This window comes from Lissotriton vulgaris, chromosome 5 (genome assembly GCF_964263255.1).
Source record: "Lissotriton vulgaris chromosome 5, aLisVul1.2, whole genome shotgun sequence".
Classification (NCBI taxonomy): domain Eukaryota; kingdom Metazoa; phylum Chordata; class Amphibia; order Caudata; family Salamandridae; genus Lissotriton; species Lissotriton vulgaris.
The window spans coordinates 1852964598-1852982873 of NC_141693.1; the positions used below are offsets into that span (position 1 = coordinate 1852964598).

The following is an 18276-nucleotide window of genomic DNA, read 5'->3' on the forward strand; positions in this document are numbered from 1 at the left end:
TGGAATGGGGTTTGGCAACCGTGGAACACATACAGAGGGGATATTTGTGAGCCATTGCCGGAGGAGGATCTTGATGGCTCTGAGGATGAGGAGGACACTGAATAGGGGTCAAGAACAACGGAAGGCAGCACACGTCAGGGGAACGGGGTTGGCTACAATGCAGCGGGGTTTAGTGAAAGGGGGGTGCGCTGGCGGGATGTAGCTTAGGGAGAATTGCAGACCTGATCTCTCGCAGGGCAGCATCGATACCAGATAGCAAACCATGTATAAATTGTTGTCATACTGACCTACGTGTGAAGTTTATTAGTTATACAAAAAACACAAAATGCAAATTGTATTTCGATGTAGATTTTATCTGTTCCATATAAATAAGTATCCTGAGTCATCAATAACGCCTCAACAATCGGAGAAGGCCAAAATATCTGCACCTGGATCACCAGTACAACATACTGCAAGCCGGCCTCAGGGTTGTAGGCGCAATTATGTAATGTGATTGAAAATTTCTATATAACTTTGCAATAAAAAAAAAAAAAAGACACTCATTAATGGGATGTTGGCATATGGCAGTGAAGCAAGGGACCTTGCAGCGCTGTCCTGCGCCAAAGTGAAAGGGCATGAATGCCCGTATTTATGCAGTATGCTGGATTCCTGTCCTTTCTCCCTGTGATGTGACCCTTTCGGCAACCTAGCCCCAACGTAGGCCCCCTTGCATCATGGCACAAGGGGGCCTCCGCTGCCTGCAGGATTGTTTTTGTGCAGGAAGGGACACCTGCACAGAAGCAATCCTAAGAGGCGTTTTCCTCTTTCCATGTGTGTACACGTAGAAAGAGGAAAAGCAAGGAGAAAAATATATTTCACCACATAATGCATCACCTCAGGAGGCGCACGGATTTGGTGCTTTCCCAGGTTGACATGATTTCGGAAATCTGGGGCAGTGACAAAATCCATGGGTGTTGCATGGGGAAGGACTTTGCAACGCCCCATGGGAGCCTCCTGGGCACAGAGTAAGGCGACGCAGCAATTTGCACCTTTTTGCCTCACTCAAGATGTGTGAGGCCACTCACAGCCACACAGGACGGCTTTTCCGTGGCTTCACAAATCAGATGGAGAGCCTTGCATCAGTCACGCGTGGACGACTTTACTTGGTGCAAATGGGACGGAGGGCTCTCATAAATAAGCCCCTACAAAAACAAACTCCAGCCAACCACCTCTTAGGAAAAGGTTTAAGAGGTTGCCACCTCGACAGCAGTAGGGTGCAGGGTGACGTGTTGAGATTCTCCTTATCCCAGATGCTGCTGGGAATGCTGGGATTGGTTCAGGTTATCTCCTGGGGTCAGAGGTTACAGCCTTAACGTAATACAAAACTGGAGAACATAAGGGGACAGAAAATTAAACATTCTAGGATGTGAATCCGCAGCAAACAGCTCCGAACTTTCATCCCCTCTGATCTATCTGTTGTACAGCTCTTCTGTGCTATACATATTAATGTGCCCCTGGTATATACATAATAAAGTCAGTGGACCCCCAAAAGTTAAATGTCTTGTTTTAGGATCGTCGAATGTTTCTGGGCGGCTGAGGTCAATTATTCTGTCCAATTCATATATTATCTTTAAAGCCTGTCATGTGTATGCGTGAAGGGTGCTTCATTCACTGCAGCCTCTTCTTATTTTAAAACACGTGTATTTCCGGCCATGTTTCTAAAACACTGAATCTTGGATGACAAAAATGAAGGTATTTTATGGCTATCAGAATGTCGCCGGGGTGGGTGGGGGGGGGGGGGGGCAATGGTGAAAACTGGGGGCTGGGCTAAGGCTATTAGTAGAGGGCTTAAAGGGGGGGGGGGTTGAGTTCTCATACGTTTTGCCAAATTGAATGGGGGCGCCCTTCAGTTTCACAATAGAGTTGGTGTCTATGGTGCCCAGGAAGCAGGGTGCCTTTGTTCCACTGAGCTCCGCACACTGCTTGTAGGGTCTCTTCTACAGTTAGGTGTCCACAGGCTCTGCGGGGGGCGCTGTGCTGTGCAGTGTATTGTGCCAGAAGACCACTCATTTCCCAGGGTGTCTAACCCTTTCTTTACCTGGGTCTCCGCATGACAGGCTGTCAGCCGCCTCTGCCCTGCCCACGTGGTTCCTGCAGTTAGCTGTATAAGGCTTGTGTCCCAGCAGGGCCTCGCCTGACAAGAACAGGACATGTGTGTGGAGGTTTGTGAAAGCACATGACTTGCACTGATGATCACCCAGCGCCTGTGCACCTGGCCTCTGCTGGCCTAGTGCTCTAGCGGTAGTTATCGATAGTGCAGCAGGTGCAGTAGCATCTGGCCCCAGGGGAGTGAGGGACCCACCGGCGGTGGTGGCTATGATGTTACTATCTGTGCGACGAAGGGGCGCATGAACACTTGCAATGCCGCTGTCTAGGCCATGTCTCTGTTGGGCGTCCTACAGGTGATGGCTGTAACCTTGGAAACCGAGGGGACAAGGGTCACAGGGCCCTCGGTGAAAGGCAGGCTGTACAATGTGAGCCTGTGAGTGAGAGAGCTTAGCTGCATGTCTCCATGCACAAGGCGCACACAGAGCACATCCACGTGGCAGGGCGGCTCCAGGGGCAGCTTTCAGTGGACACGGGTGCTTGTCTCCGGGGCACCTTATGGAATGGACATGAGCCCGCACTCGGTGGACACGTGTGCTGGCCTCTGTCGCACCTGAAAGGATGGATGTGAATCCGCTTTCTGTGGACACGTGTGCTGGCCTCTGTGGCACCGGAAGGAAGGACATGTCGCCACTCTCTTTGGACACGTGCACTGCCTCTATGGCACCTTAAGAAAGAGACGTGAACCCATTCTCTGTGGACACGTGCCCTGGCCTCTTTGGCACCTGAAGGGATGGACGTGAACCCCCTCTCTGTGGATAAGTGCGCTGGCCTCTGTCGCACCTGAAGGGATGGATGTGAACTCGCTTTCTGTGGACACGTGTGCTGGCCTCTGTGGCAGCGGAAGGGATGGACGTGTCGCCACTCTCTGTGGACACGTGCACTGCCTCTATGGCACCTTAAGGAAGGAACATGAACCGGCTCTCTGTGGACACGTGCCCTGGCCTCTGTCGCACCTGAAGGGATGGACGTGGGTCCGCTCTCTGTGGACACGTGCACTGGCCTCTCTAGCACCTTAGGGAATGGACGTGAGCCCGCTCTCTGTGGACACCTGTGCTGGCCTCTGTCGCACCTGAAGGGATGGACGTGGGTCCGCTCTCTGTGGACACGTATGCTGGCCTCTGTCACACCTGAAGAGATGGACGTGGACCAGCTCTCGGTAGACACGTTCACTGCCCTCTCTAGCATCTTAGAGAATGGACGTGAGCCCGCTCTCTGTGGACACCTGTGCTGGTCTCTATGGCACCTGAAGAGATGGACGTGAGCCTGCTCTCGGTGGGCACCTGTGCTGGTCTCTATGGCACCTGAAGAGATGGACGGGAACCTGGTCTCTGTGGACATGTGTGCTGACCTCTGTGGCACCTGAACAGGTGGATGTGAGCCCGCTCTCGGTAGACACGTGCACTGGCCTCTCTAGCACCTTAGGGAATGGACGTGAGCCCGCTCTCTGTGGACACCTGTGCTGGCCTCTGTCGCACCTGAAGGGATGGACGTGGGTCCGCTCTCTGTGGACACGTATGCTGGCCTCTGTCACACCTGAAGAGATGGACGTGGACCAGCTCTCGGTAGACACGTTCACTGCCCTCTCTAGCATCTTAGAGAATGGACGTGAGCCCGCTCTCTGTGGACACCTGTGCTGGTCTTCGTGGCACCTGAAGAGATGGACGTGAACCCGCTCTCTGTGGACACCTGTGCTGGCCTCTGTGGCACCGGAAGAGCTGGACGTGAACCCGCTCTCAGTGGACACCTGTGCTGGCCTCTGTGGCACCTGAAGAGATGGAAGTGAGGCCGCTCTCTGTGGACACGTGTGCTGGTCTCTGTCGCACCTTAGGGAATGGACGTGAGCCCTCTCTCTGTGGACATGTGTGCTGGCCTCTGTCACACCTTAGGGAATGGACGTGAGCCCTCTCTCTGTGAACACATGCACTGGTCTCTGTCACACCTGAAAGGATGCAGAGTAACCCCCTCTCGGTGGACACGTGCACTGGCCTCTGTGGCACCGGAAGGGATGGACGTGAGCCCGCTCTCGGTAGACACATGCACTGGCCTCTGTGGCACCCATAGGGATGGACGTGAGCCCGCTCTCGGTAGACACATGCACTGGCCTCTGTGGCACCGGAAGGAAGGACATGTCGCCACTCTCTTTGGACACGTGCACTGCCTCTATGGCACCTTAAGGAAGGGACGTGAACCCGCTCTCTGTGGACACGTGCCCTGGCCTCTTTGGCACCTGAAGGGATGGACGTGAACCCGCTTTCTGTGGACACGTGCACTGGCCTCTGTGGCACCTTAAGAAAGGAACGTGAGCCCGCTCTCTGTGGACATGTGTGCTGGCCTCTGTCGCACCTTAGGGAATGGACGTGAGCCCTCTCTCTGTGAACACATGCACTGGTCTCTGTCACACCTGAAGGGATGCAGAGTAACCCCCTCTCGGTGGACACGTGCACTGGCCTCTGTGGCACCGGAAGGGATGGACGTGAACCCACTCTTAGTGGACACGTGCACTGGCCTCTGTGGCACCCATAGGGATGGACGTGAGCCCGCTCTCGGTAGACACATGCACTGGCCTCTGTGGCACCGGAAGGAAGGACATGTCGCCACTCTCTTTGGACACGTGCACTGCCTCTATGGCACCTTAAGGAAGGGACGTGAACCCGCTCTCTGTGGACACGTGCCCTGGCCTCTTTGGCACCTGAAGGGATGGACGTGAACCCGCTTTCTGTGGACACGTGCGCTGGCCTCTGTCGCACCTGAAGGGATGGACATGAACTCGCTTTCTGTGGACACGTGGGCTGGCCTCTGTGGCACCGGAAGGGATAGACGTGTCGCCACTCTCTGTGGACACGTGCACTGCCTCTATGGCACCTTAAGGAAGGAACGTGAACCCGCTCTCTGTGGACACGTATGCTGGCCTCTGTCGCACCTGAAGTGATGGATGTGGGCCCACTCTCGGTAGACACGTTCACTGCCCTCTCTAGCATCTTAGGGAATGGACGTGAGCCTGCTCTCGGTGGGCACCTGTGCTGGTCTCTATGGCACCTAAAGAGATGGTCATGAACCCGCACTCTGTGGACATGTGTGCTGGCCTCTGTCGCACCTTAGGGAATGGACGTGAGACCTCTCTCTGTGAACACATGCACTGGTCTCTGTCACACCTGAAGGGATGCACAGGAACCCACTCTCGGTGGACACGTGCACTGGTCTCTCTGGCACCTGAAGGAATAGACGTGAACCTGCTCTCTGTGGACACATGCAATGGCCTCCGTGGCACCTGAAGAGATGGATGTGAACCCGCTCTCTGTGGACACGTGTGCTGGCCTCTGCGGCACTGGAAAAGATGGACGTGAGCCCGCTCTCTGTGGACATGTGTGCTGGCCTCTGTGGCACCTGAAGAGATGGACGTGAGCCCGCTCTCTGTGGACACCTGTGCTGGTCTCTATGGCACCTGAAGAGATGGACGTGAGCCCGCTCTCGGTGGACACCTGTGCTGGTCTCTGTGGCACCTGAAGAGATGGGAGTAGGCCCGCTCTCTGTGGACGTGAGCCCGCTCTCTGTGGACACCTGTGCTGGTCTCTATGGCACCTGAAGAGATGGACGTGAGCCCGCTCTCGGTGGACACCTGTGCTGGTCTCTGTGGCACCTGAAGAGATGGGAGTAGGCCCGCTCTCTGTGGACGTGAGCCCGCTCTCTTTGGACATGTGTGCTGGTCTCTGTGGCACCTGAAGAGATGGAAGTGAGGCCGCTCTCTGTGGACATGTGTGCTGGCCTCTGTCGCACCTTAGGGAATGGACGTGAGCCCTCTCTCTGTGAACACATGCACTGGTCTCTTTCACACCTGAAGGGATGCAGAGGAACCCCCTCTTGGTGGACACGTGCACGGGCCTCTGTGGCACCTTAAGGAATAGACGTGAGCCTGCTTTCTGTGGACATGTGCCTGGGCCTCTGTGGCACTTTAAGGAATAGATGTGAGCCAGCTCACTGTGGTCACGTGCAATGACCTCTGTCGCACCTGAAGGAATGGACAGGAACCCACTCTCAGTAGACATGTGCACTGGCGTCCGAGGCACCCGAAGGGATGGATGTGAACCGGCTCTCTGTGGATACGAGCACAGGCCTCTGAGGCACCCGAAGAGATGGACGTGAACTCAGTGGACACATGCTCTGGCCTCTGTAGAACCTGAAGAAATGGGTGTGAACCGGCTCTTGGTGGACATGTGCACTGGCCTCTGTGGCACTGGAAGGGATGTACGTGAACCCACTCTTAGTGGACACGTGCACTGGTCTCTGTGGCACCCGAAGGGATTGACGTGAGCCCGCTCTCGGTGGACACATGCACTGGCCTCTGAGGCACCCGAAGGGATGGATAGGAACCGGCTCTCAGTGGACATGTGCCTGAGCCTCTGTGGCACTTTAAGGAATAGATGTGAGCCAGCTCTCTGTGGTCACGTGCAATGACCTCTGTCGCACCTGAAGGAATGGACAGGAACCCACTCTCAGTAGACACGTGCACTGGCGTCAGAGGCACCCGAAGGGATGGATGTGAACCGGCTCTCTGTGGATACGAGCACAGGCCTCTGAGGCACCCGAAGAGATGGACGTGAACTCAGTGGACAAATGCTCTGGCCTCTGTAGAACCTGAAGAAATGGGTGTGAACTCGCTCTTGGTGGACACGTGCACTGGCCTCCGAGGCACCCGAAGGGATGGATGTGAATCAGCTCTCGGTGGACACGTGGATGGGCCTCTGAGGCACCCGAAGTGATGGACATGAACTCTGTGGACACATGTGCTGGCCTCTGTGGAACCTGAAGAAATGGGTGTGAACCCGATATTGGTGGACACGTGTAGTGGCCTCTGTGGCACTTTAAGGGAGGGAATGTGAACCTACTCTCGGTAGGCACGTGCACTGGTCTCTGTCGCACCTTAAGGAACGGACGTGAGCCCGCTCTCTGTGGACATGTGTGCTGGCCTCTGTGGCACCGGAAGGGATGGACATGAACCCTACGGTGACCAGCTGTCCATAAATTTCACATTATTTTAGTATGATGTCTGGGAGACGTCTGTAATTTGGGGCCCCAAATTACAGACCCTTACAGACATCATACTAAAATCAAATTGGGGAATTTCAGGAAGGTATGCTGTTCCCCTGATAGAGGACCCATGAGTTTAAGAGTTTCAACTTGGGTTCTCTCATCTTTTAATCTGTAGACTGAGGCTGCCTGCAGCAGTCCCTCCCGGACTTTGTAAAGACTATGTACTGGCCTATTGTCATTCTGTGACTGCAGATGATTATCACAGATAGAATGACAATGGGCCATATTGTAGTGATAGCATGTGGTGTTCCTTCTCCTGCACAAATCTTGATTGCAGAAAGGGCCTGATGTCCTTTTACTAAGCTGCGTGCATACTGAAAACCTGTGTAGTGCTTGATTGTCTCAACCTTATATTAACTTATTTTGACTTGTACTTATTTTGGTTGTCTATTTACTTATATACTATTGTGCAGCCTCCTCTGATATTTCTGCAAAACGTATGTTTCGTCCCAAATTTTTGTCCTGAATTTCTGTCCTGAATTTTGACCCTCTGTCCTGAATTTTGACCCTCTGTCCTGAATTTTTACACTGACCATCCTGAATTTGCACCCATGCCAGTTGGTCACCCTAGTGAACCCACCCTCAATGGACACGTGCCCTTCCTCTGTGGCACCTTAGGGGAGGGACATGGACCCATGCACTGCCTCTGTGGCACCTGAAGGGAGGGACATGAACCCGCTCTCTGTGGGCACGTGCACTGCCTCTGTGGCACCTTAAGGGAGGAACGTGGACCCGCTCTCTGTGGGCACGTGATAAAAGCTGCCAGTGACTCGTGTCATGTGCCTCCGAACTGGAGTTTCTGGCAGAAGAGACATTTGAAGGATGTTCCAGGGTGTTGAGTGCGGAATTCTCAAACTCAGGTTGTGAGCTCTGCAGCTTTCCATTCTGTCAGCTTATGTGATCTTGAGCAGAGCGCGCCACCTCCCTGTGCCTCGGTTCCCTCATGTCAAAATATAGGCGTTGTCTGGCTAGAAATGAACAGACTCAGAGAAAACAAGGGGCTGAAGGTGGTCAGACTGTAACCAAAAATGAACCTACTTTGACGAACCAGTTGTGTCTCAGAAGAATCCAACAATTTAAAGAAAACACACACACCAAACCCTTCACTCTCCGGCCCCCAACTACCTGAACAAGAAACTGGTAAGAGCAGGTCAATCCAGAACTCTGAGAAGCTCCAACTCACTCCACCTTATCCCTCCGAAACTGAAAAAGAAAAGCACCCAGTACCGATCGTTTTCTGGCAATGCTCCCAGGATGTGAAACGCTCTCCCTAGAGTCCTCAGATGCAACCCCTCCTTCTCCTGTTTCAAAAGGGACCTGAAACTCCATCTCCTTAACAAATACTTTCCTGACCAACGTCAACTAACCTAGACTTCAATATCCGAGTTGACTCCTCTCTCTTTTGACATTCAAGGATAGTTGGTGACCGGACTGTGTTAGCCACCTTTGTTTGTTTTCTCTCCCTCCCCTGCACTGTTTACGTATTTTTCATGTTGTATTTTTTTATCTCTGTTTTGCTTCCTTACTGCCTTCCTACTATGTAATGCAATTACGTTCTGTTTTTACAGTGTGTATGTAAAGCGCTCTGATACCTACTGGTCAAGCTAGCGCTATATAAAACTTTTAAAATAAAGAGAGGGTTCGGGGGTGCTTCAAAGGGGAGCAGAGAGGTGCAGCTCAGGTGCTAAAGCTTAGAGAGGGGTGTGGGGTCCTTCATAGGGGGGGGGGGGGGGGGCAGAGAGGTGCCTACAGACAAAGGAAGCTTGTAGGTTGGAGGAAAATACCTGCTTCCCATGCCTGTAAGGGTCGCACTGAGTAATGCGTCCTCGGATTAAAGAGGGGGCGACGAGGCGACTGACACACTTTGAGCACTTTTTCCCTGGGGATCAACCCCAAAACATGGCATCGCCTCCATGTCCAAAGTTCTCACTGAACCGGAGGTGGGAAAGACGCTTCCAGCCGTGCCAAGGCGCGTGTGAGAAGGAATTGGAGACACAGCTGGACGACAATCTGAGGAAAGAGAACCCAAGAGGGAATGAGTCTGCGACCCAAGGGTGGTGGAGAGACACTGCCAAACATGGTGTGTGCCATGGGGTTACACGCAGGTAATTACCAGCCGAGTAGCTGCTGGAGGGGTGTGGGCAAGCTGGGACGGTGGCGCACATTGTACGGTCCTGGCCCATTATTCAACATATTTATAGGGAGGGTGGTTCGGGCACTGAGAGCATAGGGTCACTTAAAGAAGATGTTGGGGGGTCAATATGTTTTATTCTGTTATTGTTCACCGGAGAACCAATTAAGAATATTGAAAGATAGCAGTATCTGATAACCTTATAACCTAAAATGGTTATACTAAGAGGGAAATTTGCAAAGCTAAAACACGAGCGTTATCACCAAAAACTAGCACCTCAAGAGAAAATCGGGAGCTGTGTATTCTAAAATGGAGAAAAACTGAAGTATGTGACCACCAACAATGTAACACTCAAAGAAAATTCGGGATGCAGAGATGAAAAGACTGAAAGGACACATGGCGCTATGCTAGCGATAACCAAAGTGAATAACGGACAAACTAAAATAAAATAAAGGAAGCAATGTGGTCCGTCGAGGAGACAGGATGAAATGCTGAGCGCTGGCAGCGCTGCGCAGGAGCTCTCACCTGTACTGGGCGCTGGGGCCGAGCCCGCGCCGAGCTCCGCCAGGGACCCCTGCAGCAGGTACACCAGGAGCAGCGTCACTCGGGCCATCCTGGAGCAGAGCGATGGAGGGACCGGCTGTAGGATGCAGTCTGCGAACCGACTCTCGCCGGGGAGCAACTTTCACCCGCGGTATCTGACTGGTCAGTTCCCTCAGTCACGTGCGCATCTGGCCCCAGTACCGTTTGACACTTTCGAGTCCCGCTCCGGTACTGTCCTTTTAAAGTGCCAGCTGCCAGTGGGAATGCAGGCTCCGGTACCCACGAGCAGGAACTCGGTACCAGAAACCACTGGCAATCGGAAATCCAGCACTGTGCGCTCCAGTACCGTATGCAGCAATACAATGAATAACTGGCGAGCAGGCCTCCCGTGTCGTACGCTCCGGTACCATGAATCACTCGCTAGAGAGGCTCTGGTACTGCGCGTCTCTGGCTAGTTAAAACCCACACTTATAATTCCTGTTCCCGTATTCCTGGACACCTCACTGCTGGGTGTAGTCCAGTACCGTCCTGCGGCTGTGTCCCGGTCTGATACCGCTCTTCTTTACGGGACAGTCCCGGTCCAGTACTGCCTGCTCCGGTGGGTACCTCTTTACAACGAGTCCGGTTCCCTACTACCTTTTTTAGAGCACTGTATAAGACCGTTGCGCTGCCTGGACCCAATACTGTCAGGAGGACGCGCCTCGGGCCAGTACTGATGCGACGAACAGCGACCCGGTACCGTCCAGCCAGTCGTGCTGTTCTGTCTGCAACAACCCGTCCTTCTCCGCTGGATGGATCTCGCACAGCGCAGCTCCGCCTCTTTATTGGGGAGCACCCTTGGTGCTACAGCCCCCGAGGGTGCAGTGAGGCGGGGCAGGCTGGCACACGTGGGTCTCGGGGCCCCCCTGCCCTCCTCCAGGCGGGCACTGCTCCTGCTCCCACTCACCCCAGTCTCATCTCTAACTGCCCCGGGGAACGGAGGATGGCGGTGAGTAGAGGTGATCGAAAGAGCGTCACTGCCCCCTGGTGGCCTTCAGCAGCACGGCGAGCCCGTTCTGCACAAAACTGGCGTTTCATCTTATTTCCAAGCATATATCTTTCTTTATTCATGGGCAAGTTATTAATTTTGCGGCTTCCATTCTGTTTCTGTAGGGAGGTCGCTACTTGGAATTTGGTCCAGGTAATTCTTCATTTCATCTTTCCGTGGTCGATATCTTCATTAATAGTATTACCGCTTTGGCTTTGCTTACATAACTTAAAACGCCGGCACGGAACGGTGTATAAAAACATTTTTATTATATGACCCCCTCTATTGTGTAAATACCGCTAGTAGAGGGGTAGCAGGATTGAAGAGCTGGTCGAAGTGCTTAATGACTTAGTAATATAAAATCAACATTAGGCCCAAGGAGTGGGAAACAGCGCTAGTGTTGTACCAAGACAGAGGAAGCTGCAAATAGCTGTTCTCATAAGTCGCCTCTCCAAGGTACTTAATGAAGGATTGGGCTTTTAAGGTGCACGGTCAGCAGAGCAATAAAAGCACTCCTCTTTTTAATTTAGCGTCGAAAACAGAAAATGTGTTACTACCTGACTCAAGAAACTCATAGCAACTGCAGTGCTGCGGACTGTTGTTGTACTGGCCCAGCAGACCAAACCATGATAGAATGGAATGCGCCCAGAATGACAATGAATGTGGTGGATATGCCAGTCGTGGGTTCTGTAGCTGACTGTGCCCATGAGACTCGACATGCACTTCACTGATAAAGCCCCCAAAAGCCAAAGGTCGGCTGGGGTTAATTTTTCCCATCCTAGGGGCCCTGGCCTGGCAGTTCAGGGTGGCGTGTGCCTCGAGGGATATCTGTGAGCATTGAGATGGAAGCTCTATGTTAGTCTGCACTATGAAGTTATTTGCACTTTTGCACACAAAACAACAAAAAAACACTGGTGTTTAGTGCATAATTCTGTTTTGTAACTAAAGTCCCTAGACCCATCATAGGTATCTCATCCTCTCTTTGTTCACCTTTGGTTTTGGACTGGAAAAGGTCTTATGCATGGCTTCAGTGGTTTAAGTTCATCATAGCAAGTTCTTTAGGTTTTCTTGACTTTTTCCTCAAAACACAACAATTATGGTTTGTGGTGAGGGCTTCCTGCATCACGGATTGCCACCTGGACCTGGGCTCTGTGGTCTGGTGTGGCACACCATATGCGCCCTTCTTTCAGCTGAGCTCTGTCTCCCACTGGCCTCCCCAGGCTTTTTAAATTATTCTGGCCGCCCCCTGCAACCAGGTCCTTTACCCTATCCATGTGGGACACAGATTCTGCATGTATGTGTCCCCCTTCTGTATGTAGAAGTTGTAAATGGAGTCTTTCTGCTACTCATGGCTGTGGATACACAGGAATCCATTTTTTCTTGAATCCAAGTAGTCCTTAAGATGGAGGGTGAAGATAGCCCCATTCAACAATGCGATTGCATGGCTCCTCAAGGATAAATCCAAAGAGGTTGTGTGCAGGGTCAGGCTCTTGGGTGTGCAGGGGATGAGGGGAAGAAACAGAGGATCTCTTCGAGGCACAGGGAAATTACCCTGCTGCATTCTGGCTAATTTTTCACTGCAAGAGCTACCCCCCCATAGGTTAATAGGTAGTTAAGTGGGCCTGACCTTCTCTCCTCTGTAGCATTGTTTTGGGTCTTCCCTGACAGGAAACTGCCAACTCCATCCCATGTTCATGTTGACCAGGGGCTGAAGAGAAAGGCCCCGATTCACAAAGAGCCTCAGCACTGGTGGTGGAGGCTCTGCAGCCGTGGCAGGATCTCCTCAATGAGAAACTGCAGTGCAGAGATCCTGCCCCAGTGCTGAGATCCCCCCCTGAGTGTGGAGATCCTGCCCCAGTGCTGAGATTCCCCCCTGTGTGTGGAGATCCTGCCCCAGTGCTGGGATCCCCTCCTGAGTGTGGAGATCCTGCCCCAGTGCTGAGATCCCCCCTGAGTGTGGAGATCCTGTCCCAGTGCTGAGATCCCCCCTGAGTGTGGAGATCCTGCCCCGAGTGTGAATCTCCTGCCCCGCGTGTGGAGATCCTGCCCCGAGTGCTGAGATCCAGCCACGACTGCGGAGTCTCTGCCGCAAGTGTGGAGGCTCGTTGTGAATTGGGTCCAAAAAATATGGCTGGACCAGTCTGGGAGAAATAAGCAAAAGGCACAAATGGCCCAAAACGGGTCTTGGGGCGGACAGTTGGAATATACAAATGCTGTCTGCAATTTTGGTATAATGATGGGACAGAAACTTCCAGCCAATGTGCTAGGGTTTCTCTGCCAGAATCTGGGGTCCCTCACCAATGGCAAATGAGAAAGCCTTTTGTGCTCCAGGGGTGTGGCATCCACTGACAACATCTCTTTGCCAGGTTTGGGATCAGAAAGGGGGAGAGTTCTTTATCCTGCCGATTGACGCTGGCTCAGTGTCTGTCTTGAAGGAAGGAGCTGGTTGGCTGCTTAGGAAGGGCATGGGAGATGCCCATGCATGAGGAAGACATTACCTATTAGAGGGCGACAGTAAAGTAGCTGAGGCAGCCCCAAACTGAGCCTACCACTGCAACTCTGTGCTAATGCCAATGTCTGAGGTCCAGGTGACCCTTGTGCCCCTGCAGCGTGTGCTACATTATGGAAATGCATGTGACTGCAGGGCCTTCCTGAACTTTAAGAGCATGCCTGGCGGGTGATCATGCCGGAAGCAGTTAGTGCCTAGAAGTATGAAGCCCAGATTTAACTACAATCACATTCAGTGGTCGCATCAGACTGATCCTGCGAAGGATGGAAAGGACATTGTTTGTAACCCGAGGATCGCCACTGTGACCTGGGGACGGTTCCTAGCTTGTTTGGGTTGGGGCTTGTGCTTGTTTCCATGGAGTATCCATCGAAGTAAAGGCCAATGATCCACGAGCGGTAGGACTTGACACAGCTGTCCCATTGCCAGTCCTGGCACTGCCAATACTCCCCAGAGAAGGTGTGCTGATCACATTATTGTCAGCTGGTATGGGGCAGAGAGCAGGCATCCCCCACTTAGTGGGCTGTACCGAGGACCACCACTGCTGCCCCTGCTGACCGCAGACAAGAAAGAGCAAACGTGGCCTAAGTGTATATAGCCCAAACTTTAGTGAGGAAAACTCGAAGTAGAATTTCCATGGCAGCCTCACTCCATTTTGATGGAACCTGGCCAGCAGAGGAAGTTATGATCCAAGACCCTTCACAGAGCAGACAGGAGAGGGGCTTCTGCAGTCAATAAGGGAAAGGACCTTAGAAGGAAGAGATGCAGGCTGATCCGGGAGTGGCCTCATCAGTGGGAGTTTTACACATGGAATGACTACATATGGGAATTGGGGACATCGACCAACATTGAAGGTTGTGCATCACAGCCAAAGAAAGTATCACTTCTTGGTGGAGACCCTGTAGCATTGCGCTACTAATAACCACAGACACTGGTTATAGTTTACTAGAGCTTTATTCAGTACAACCTGTATCAACCCTGTCCCTACTCTAACTGCCCTCATCCTGTCCTGACTCCTCCTCTTCCTCTCAACCCAACTCGCTCCGCCCCCCTAACTACTAGACTGTTAACTTCATTACATCTCCCCTTTTCTTAATAAAACAAACAAACAGTGCTTCAGTCCATCTCTACAATGAGTCTCTTTGGTGGCTGGATATCACAACGTGGCTGCAACGACATGGTCCCAGTGGACACACTCGGCATGGGCTCATTCTGCTGACCTCGGCCTTCTGTATCACCAAGGTCAGGTTCTTCAAGTGCAGGAGTGCCAGTCGGGCTCATCCAGGGTCCTTTCATGTCTCGCGGACACCTCTTGAAGTGGGAGATGTTCCTGGTGATTCAGCGTTGTTCAGATTCCGCCGACAACATAGTGCCCTTCTGTTGGGTAACTAGCAATGGCTCGTCACAGAATCGGGAGTCAGTCTTTCTCTGCTGATCCTGTTTGACGAAGACATGGTCCCCTTCATGCAAGGATGGAGACCTCGCTCTCCTTTTGGCATCGGCATATGATTTCATTCTGTCCTTGTTATGCTTGTCAGTCACAGCCATTTCCTGGTGAACGTGACTTGGCGATACCGCTTGCAAAGCACCTTCCCATGTCGGGATGCGATTTCTCATTGGCGGCCCTAGCATGAGGGTTGCAGGGCATTGTCCGGTGGTTGAGTGGGGAGTTGTCCTGTAAGCTCTGAGAACTTCATTCAGAGCAGCCTGCAGTTCTCTCTTCTCAGTAGTGGCTTGCTGAAATGTCTTTTTGATCGTAGCCATAAATCTTTCAATGGTGCCATTTGCTTGTGGCCAGAGTGGTGTAACTTTTCTGTGCTTGAAGTCCATGTGTTTTGCAAAGGCACTAAATTTGTGTCCATTGAATGGGGGCCCATTGTCCGTCTTGACCTCTTTGGGGACACCCCATGTTGCAAATACCTCATCTAGCACCTTGAGAGTGCAGGAGGCGCTTGTAGACGATATTATTTGTGCGATGGGAAATCGTGAATATTCGTCGATTATGGCAACCACATATTTTCCAGACTGCAGCGGTCCATAGAAGTCCATGGCAATTTCTTGCCACACTCCACTGGGCAGGGTGGTCATTTGTAGTGGTGCCGGTGGATTGCTTTTGCTGGTCAACTGGCAGAGGTGGCAATCCTTCAGTGTGGACTCCACCATTTGGTCCAGAAAGGGGAACCAGGCGCGGTCCCGTAGAGCTCGCTTCGTAGATACTACTCCTCTGTGGCCTTCATGGGCTAAATTGATAACTAGTAAGTCAAAAGGAAATCCCTGGGGACCACTCGTTATTCTTTCATACCACTAAGGATAAACACACAAGCCTGAATAGGGAAGGCAAATTTGCCACACTATGGAAAATATATATTAATTTCCACAACCAAATGGATCGTTTACAGTCTATTTTTAATAAAAACCATATACATAAAACACATAAGCGCTTGAATATCCCAATTTAAAATTTCAAAGAAATATTCTTTGAAAGCATAAAGTAAGAAACAATTAATCACAGTATTTCATCACAATGTACAAAAAAATGTTAAAGTTAAAAACAAAGGAAAATACATATAAGGCATCTCAGAAAAATATACATGAAAGCGGTAAACAAGAACCTGTCAGAAAACAACCCCTAGTTTAAATGTGGCTACTTGGTCTCTTTGCCACTATTAGTCACTGGATCCAAAGGCCTACAGTTTTTTCATCAATATAAACAACAATAACAATAATACATGTACATCAGTTGTTTACTGGGCCCTGATTGGATTCTCTGTATGTAAGAAAAATGCGACGACGCGTTTCGGTGCAAAACAAGTGATATTGTGGCACCTTCTTCAGGACTTCTTTGATCGGGGTTTTCTCGCTTGAATAAGTGGTGAATTGCACCCTCTCTGCAAATATATGGAGAGAAAAGTGTCACTTCCTCAAAGTATAGATTGGCAACCTCTCACGGATTAGGGTTTCTCTAACAGATTAAGGTTTCTCTAATCACATACTGTACATTGATGTCTCTCACACTTTCCCATGTTGATAATACAGTTGTTCTGGTACATATGAGTTAACCTTATAGTTAATACTTCCTGGTTTCAATGGCATATCCCTAGAATTCCATTAACCCTCTATTTTAGGCTATTCGTCACATTTGCCTCTGTCGGCGTCTAACTTCCCTCCGAGTCCATTTTGATATGGAAATTATTATGGGCAAGGGGGGGACTTCTATTGAACTCTTTCATTCAAATCGAACATTCAGTGCACGTTCTTACCCCTTCTATTTCAGGGAAAGTCCAGGTTGGTACATCTATGGTGTTTGGTAGACTTCTTCCGAATTGCTTCTCAGAGTCCTAATGTGGTATATCAAGAGATATTGGTATATATTTAGACATACTGATCTATAAAAATGGGTCTCTACTGGTGGACCATGGCTGGTTAAATAGTTTACCTTTCTTTTCTAAGAAAGCGCTCTTTGCAATGGGTTCGCTTCTACTGTTGTTCCAATCTTTTAAGTTGTTAGGCTGAATATCTATATGGGCAGAGAACAGGATATTTACTATATAACTGCCTTCTTTTAGAGTGGGGACTGTACTTTAATTTTAGCAGAATACCCCTTTAGTCATCTTACCTTAAAATTTTATAAAACTCTCCTTGAACGGGCATAGGGTTAGTGATCTCCTTGAGAAAACTGGATACGTTCTATTGGGGCAAACAGATACAGAAGTATGTTTAAATAATGGCCCCGACATACTGCCTCGATCTCTTCTCTATTCTCATTCTTGCAGGATTTGATGTTTTTTATATTCCACCTTCTGTCTATGTATCTATGGGTTTTTCCCCCCCATTTTTTCCCCTTTTGTTATCGCTTATTTTATTATCTATTGCTCCATCATGATTTTATCGGTAACAATGCACGTGATTCTCTACTATTTCTATGTTATGGCTTTTACTGCAGTAGTTCCATCATCCTACCTACTTCTGTCCTTATCACAAATGAAGGGAGAGAGTGTACGCTCTCTCTACGTACTCTAATATAGGCAAGTGTGATAAGACATTAATGGGTGTCAATAGGACCCACTCCTATCTTGCAAGTGACTACAGGTCTGCTAGGTGGGGGAGATGAAGGTTAATATATGCCAATGAACCCTCCCTTACATATGGACCCTTTCCCTCGGTATCCTCTATAATCACAAAGATTACTCTACACGCTGTTTTTGGTCTACCCCTACGTACTAGCTCTCTCTGCACTCACTAGCTGGTCAGGGGTCTCTTACCTCGTATTTCCTGGAGCCGCGATTATGCCTCGTTCCAACACTCACTGAAGTGTTGCTCGTGGCCGCCTCTTTTTTATACCGGCTTACTCGGCGAAGATTAGTCTCACCTGGAGAGCCGTAGCCGTTTCCATAGCGCCTGACTTCAGTTACTGGAGGCGCCATCTTGGAACGGAGTGATTATAATGCTGTCCTATCTATACTTCTTTACAAATAGCTTTACGGGTAGGCAAAGTTTGTGGTCATGTTCAAATATTATTTGCTTCCTTTTGGTTACTATTTTAAAACGGTTATTATCTTTTGTTATGTATTTGTTATACATCTTAAGATCGGCTCGATAATATATTTTCTTGCAAAGGCGCCTTCATACTTAATCACGGCGGCTTTACACTGATATGCCATCCTTGAGTAACCATTTATTACACCTTCGTGACGACTTCATCATTGGGGCTATAACTGATCTTTTTTAACACAGGGTGTGGTGGCTCGTCCTTTCTAAACTTTTAAGCTGGGAGGTTTGTGAGATAAGTTCCCAGCATACTTTTCCTGCTACGGTTGCACATGTCTATTGGTG

General features: G+C 50.5%; 1 protein-coding gene across 1 annotated transcript in view; it reads right to left on the reverse strand.

The window, feature by feature from the left end:
- The window catches only part of PLXDC1 (plexin domain containing 1), a 393515-nt gene extending 383396 nt beyond the window's left edge, over positions 1-10119 (reverse strand). Inside the window, exon 1 of the mRNA XM_086924328.1 lies at positions 9893-10119. Within this exon, the coding sequence (XP_086780454.1) occupies positions 9893-9980 (88 nt within the window). The 5' untranslated portion in view covers positions 9981-10119. The remainder of the gene's footprint in view (positions 1-9892) is intronic.
- Positions 10120-18276: the final 8157 nt, after the last annotated feature.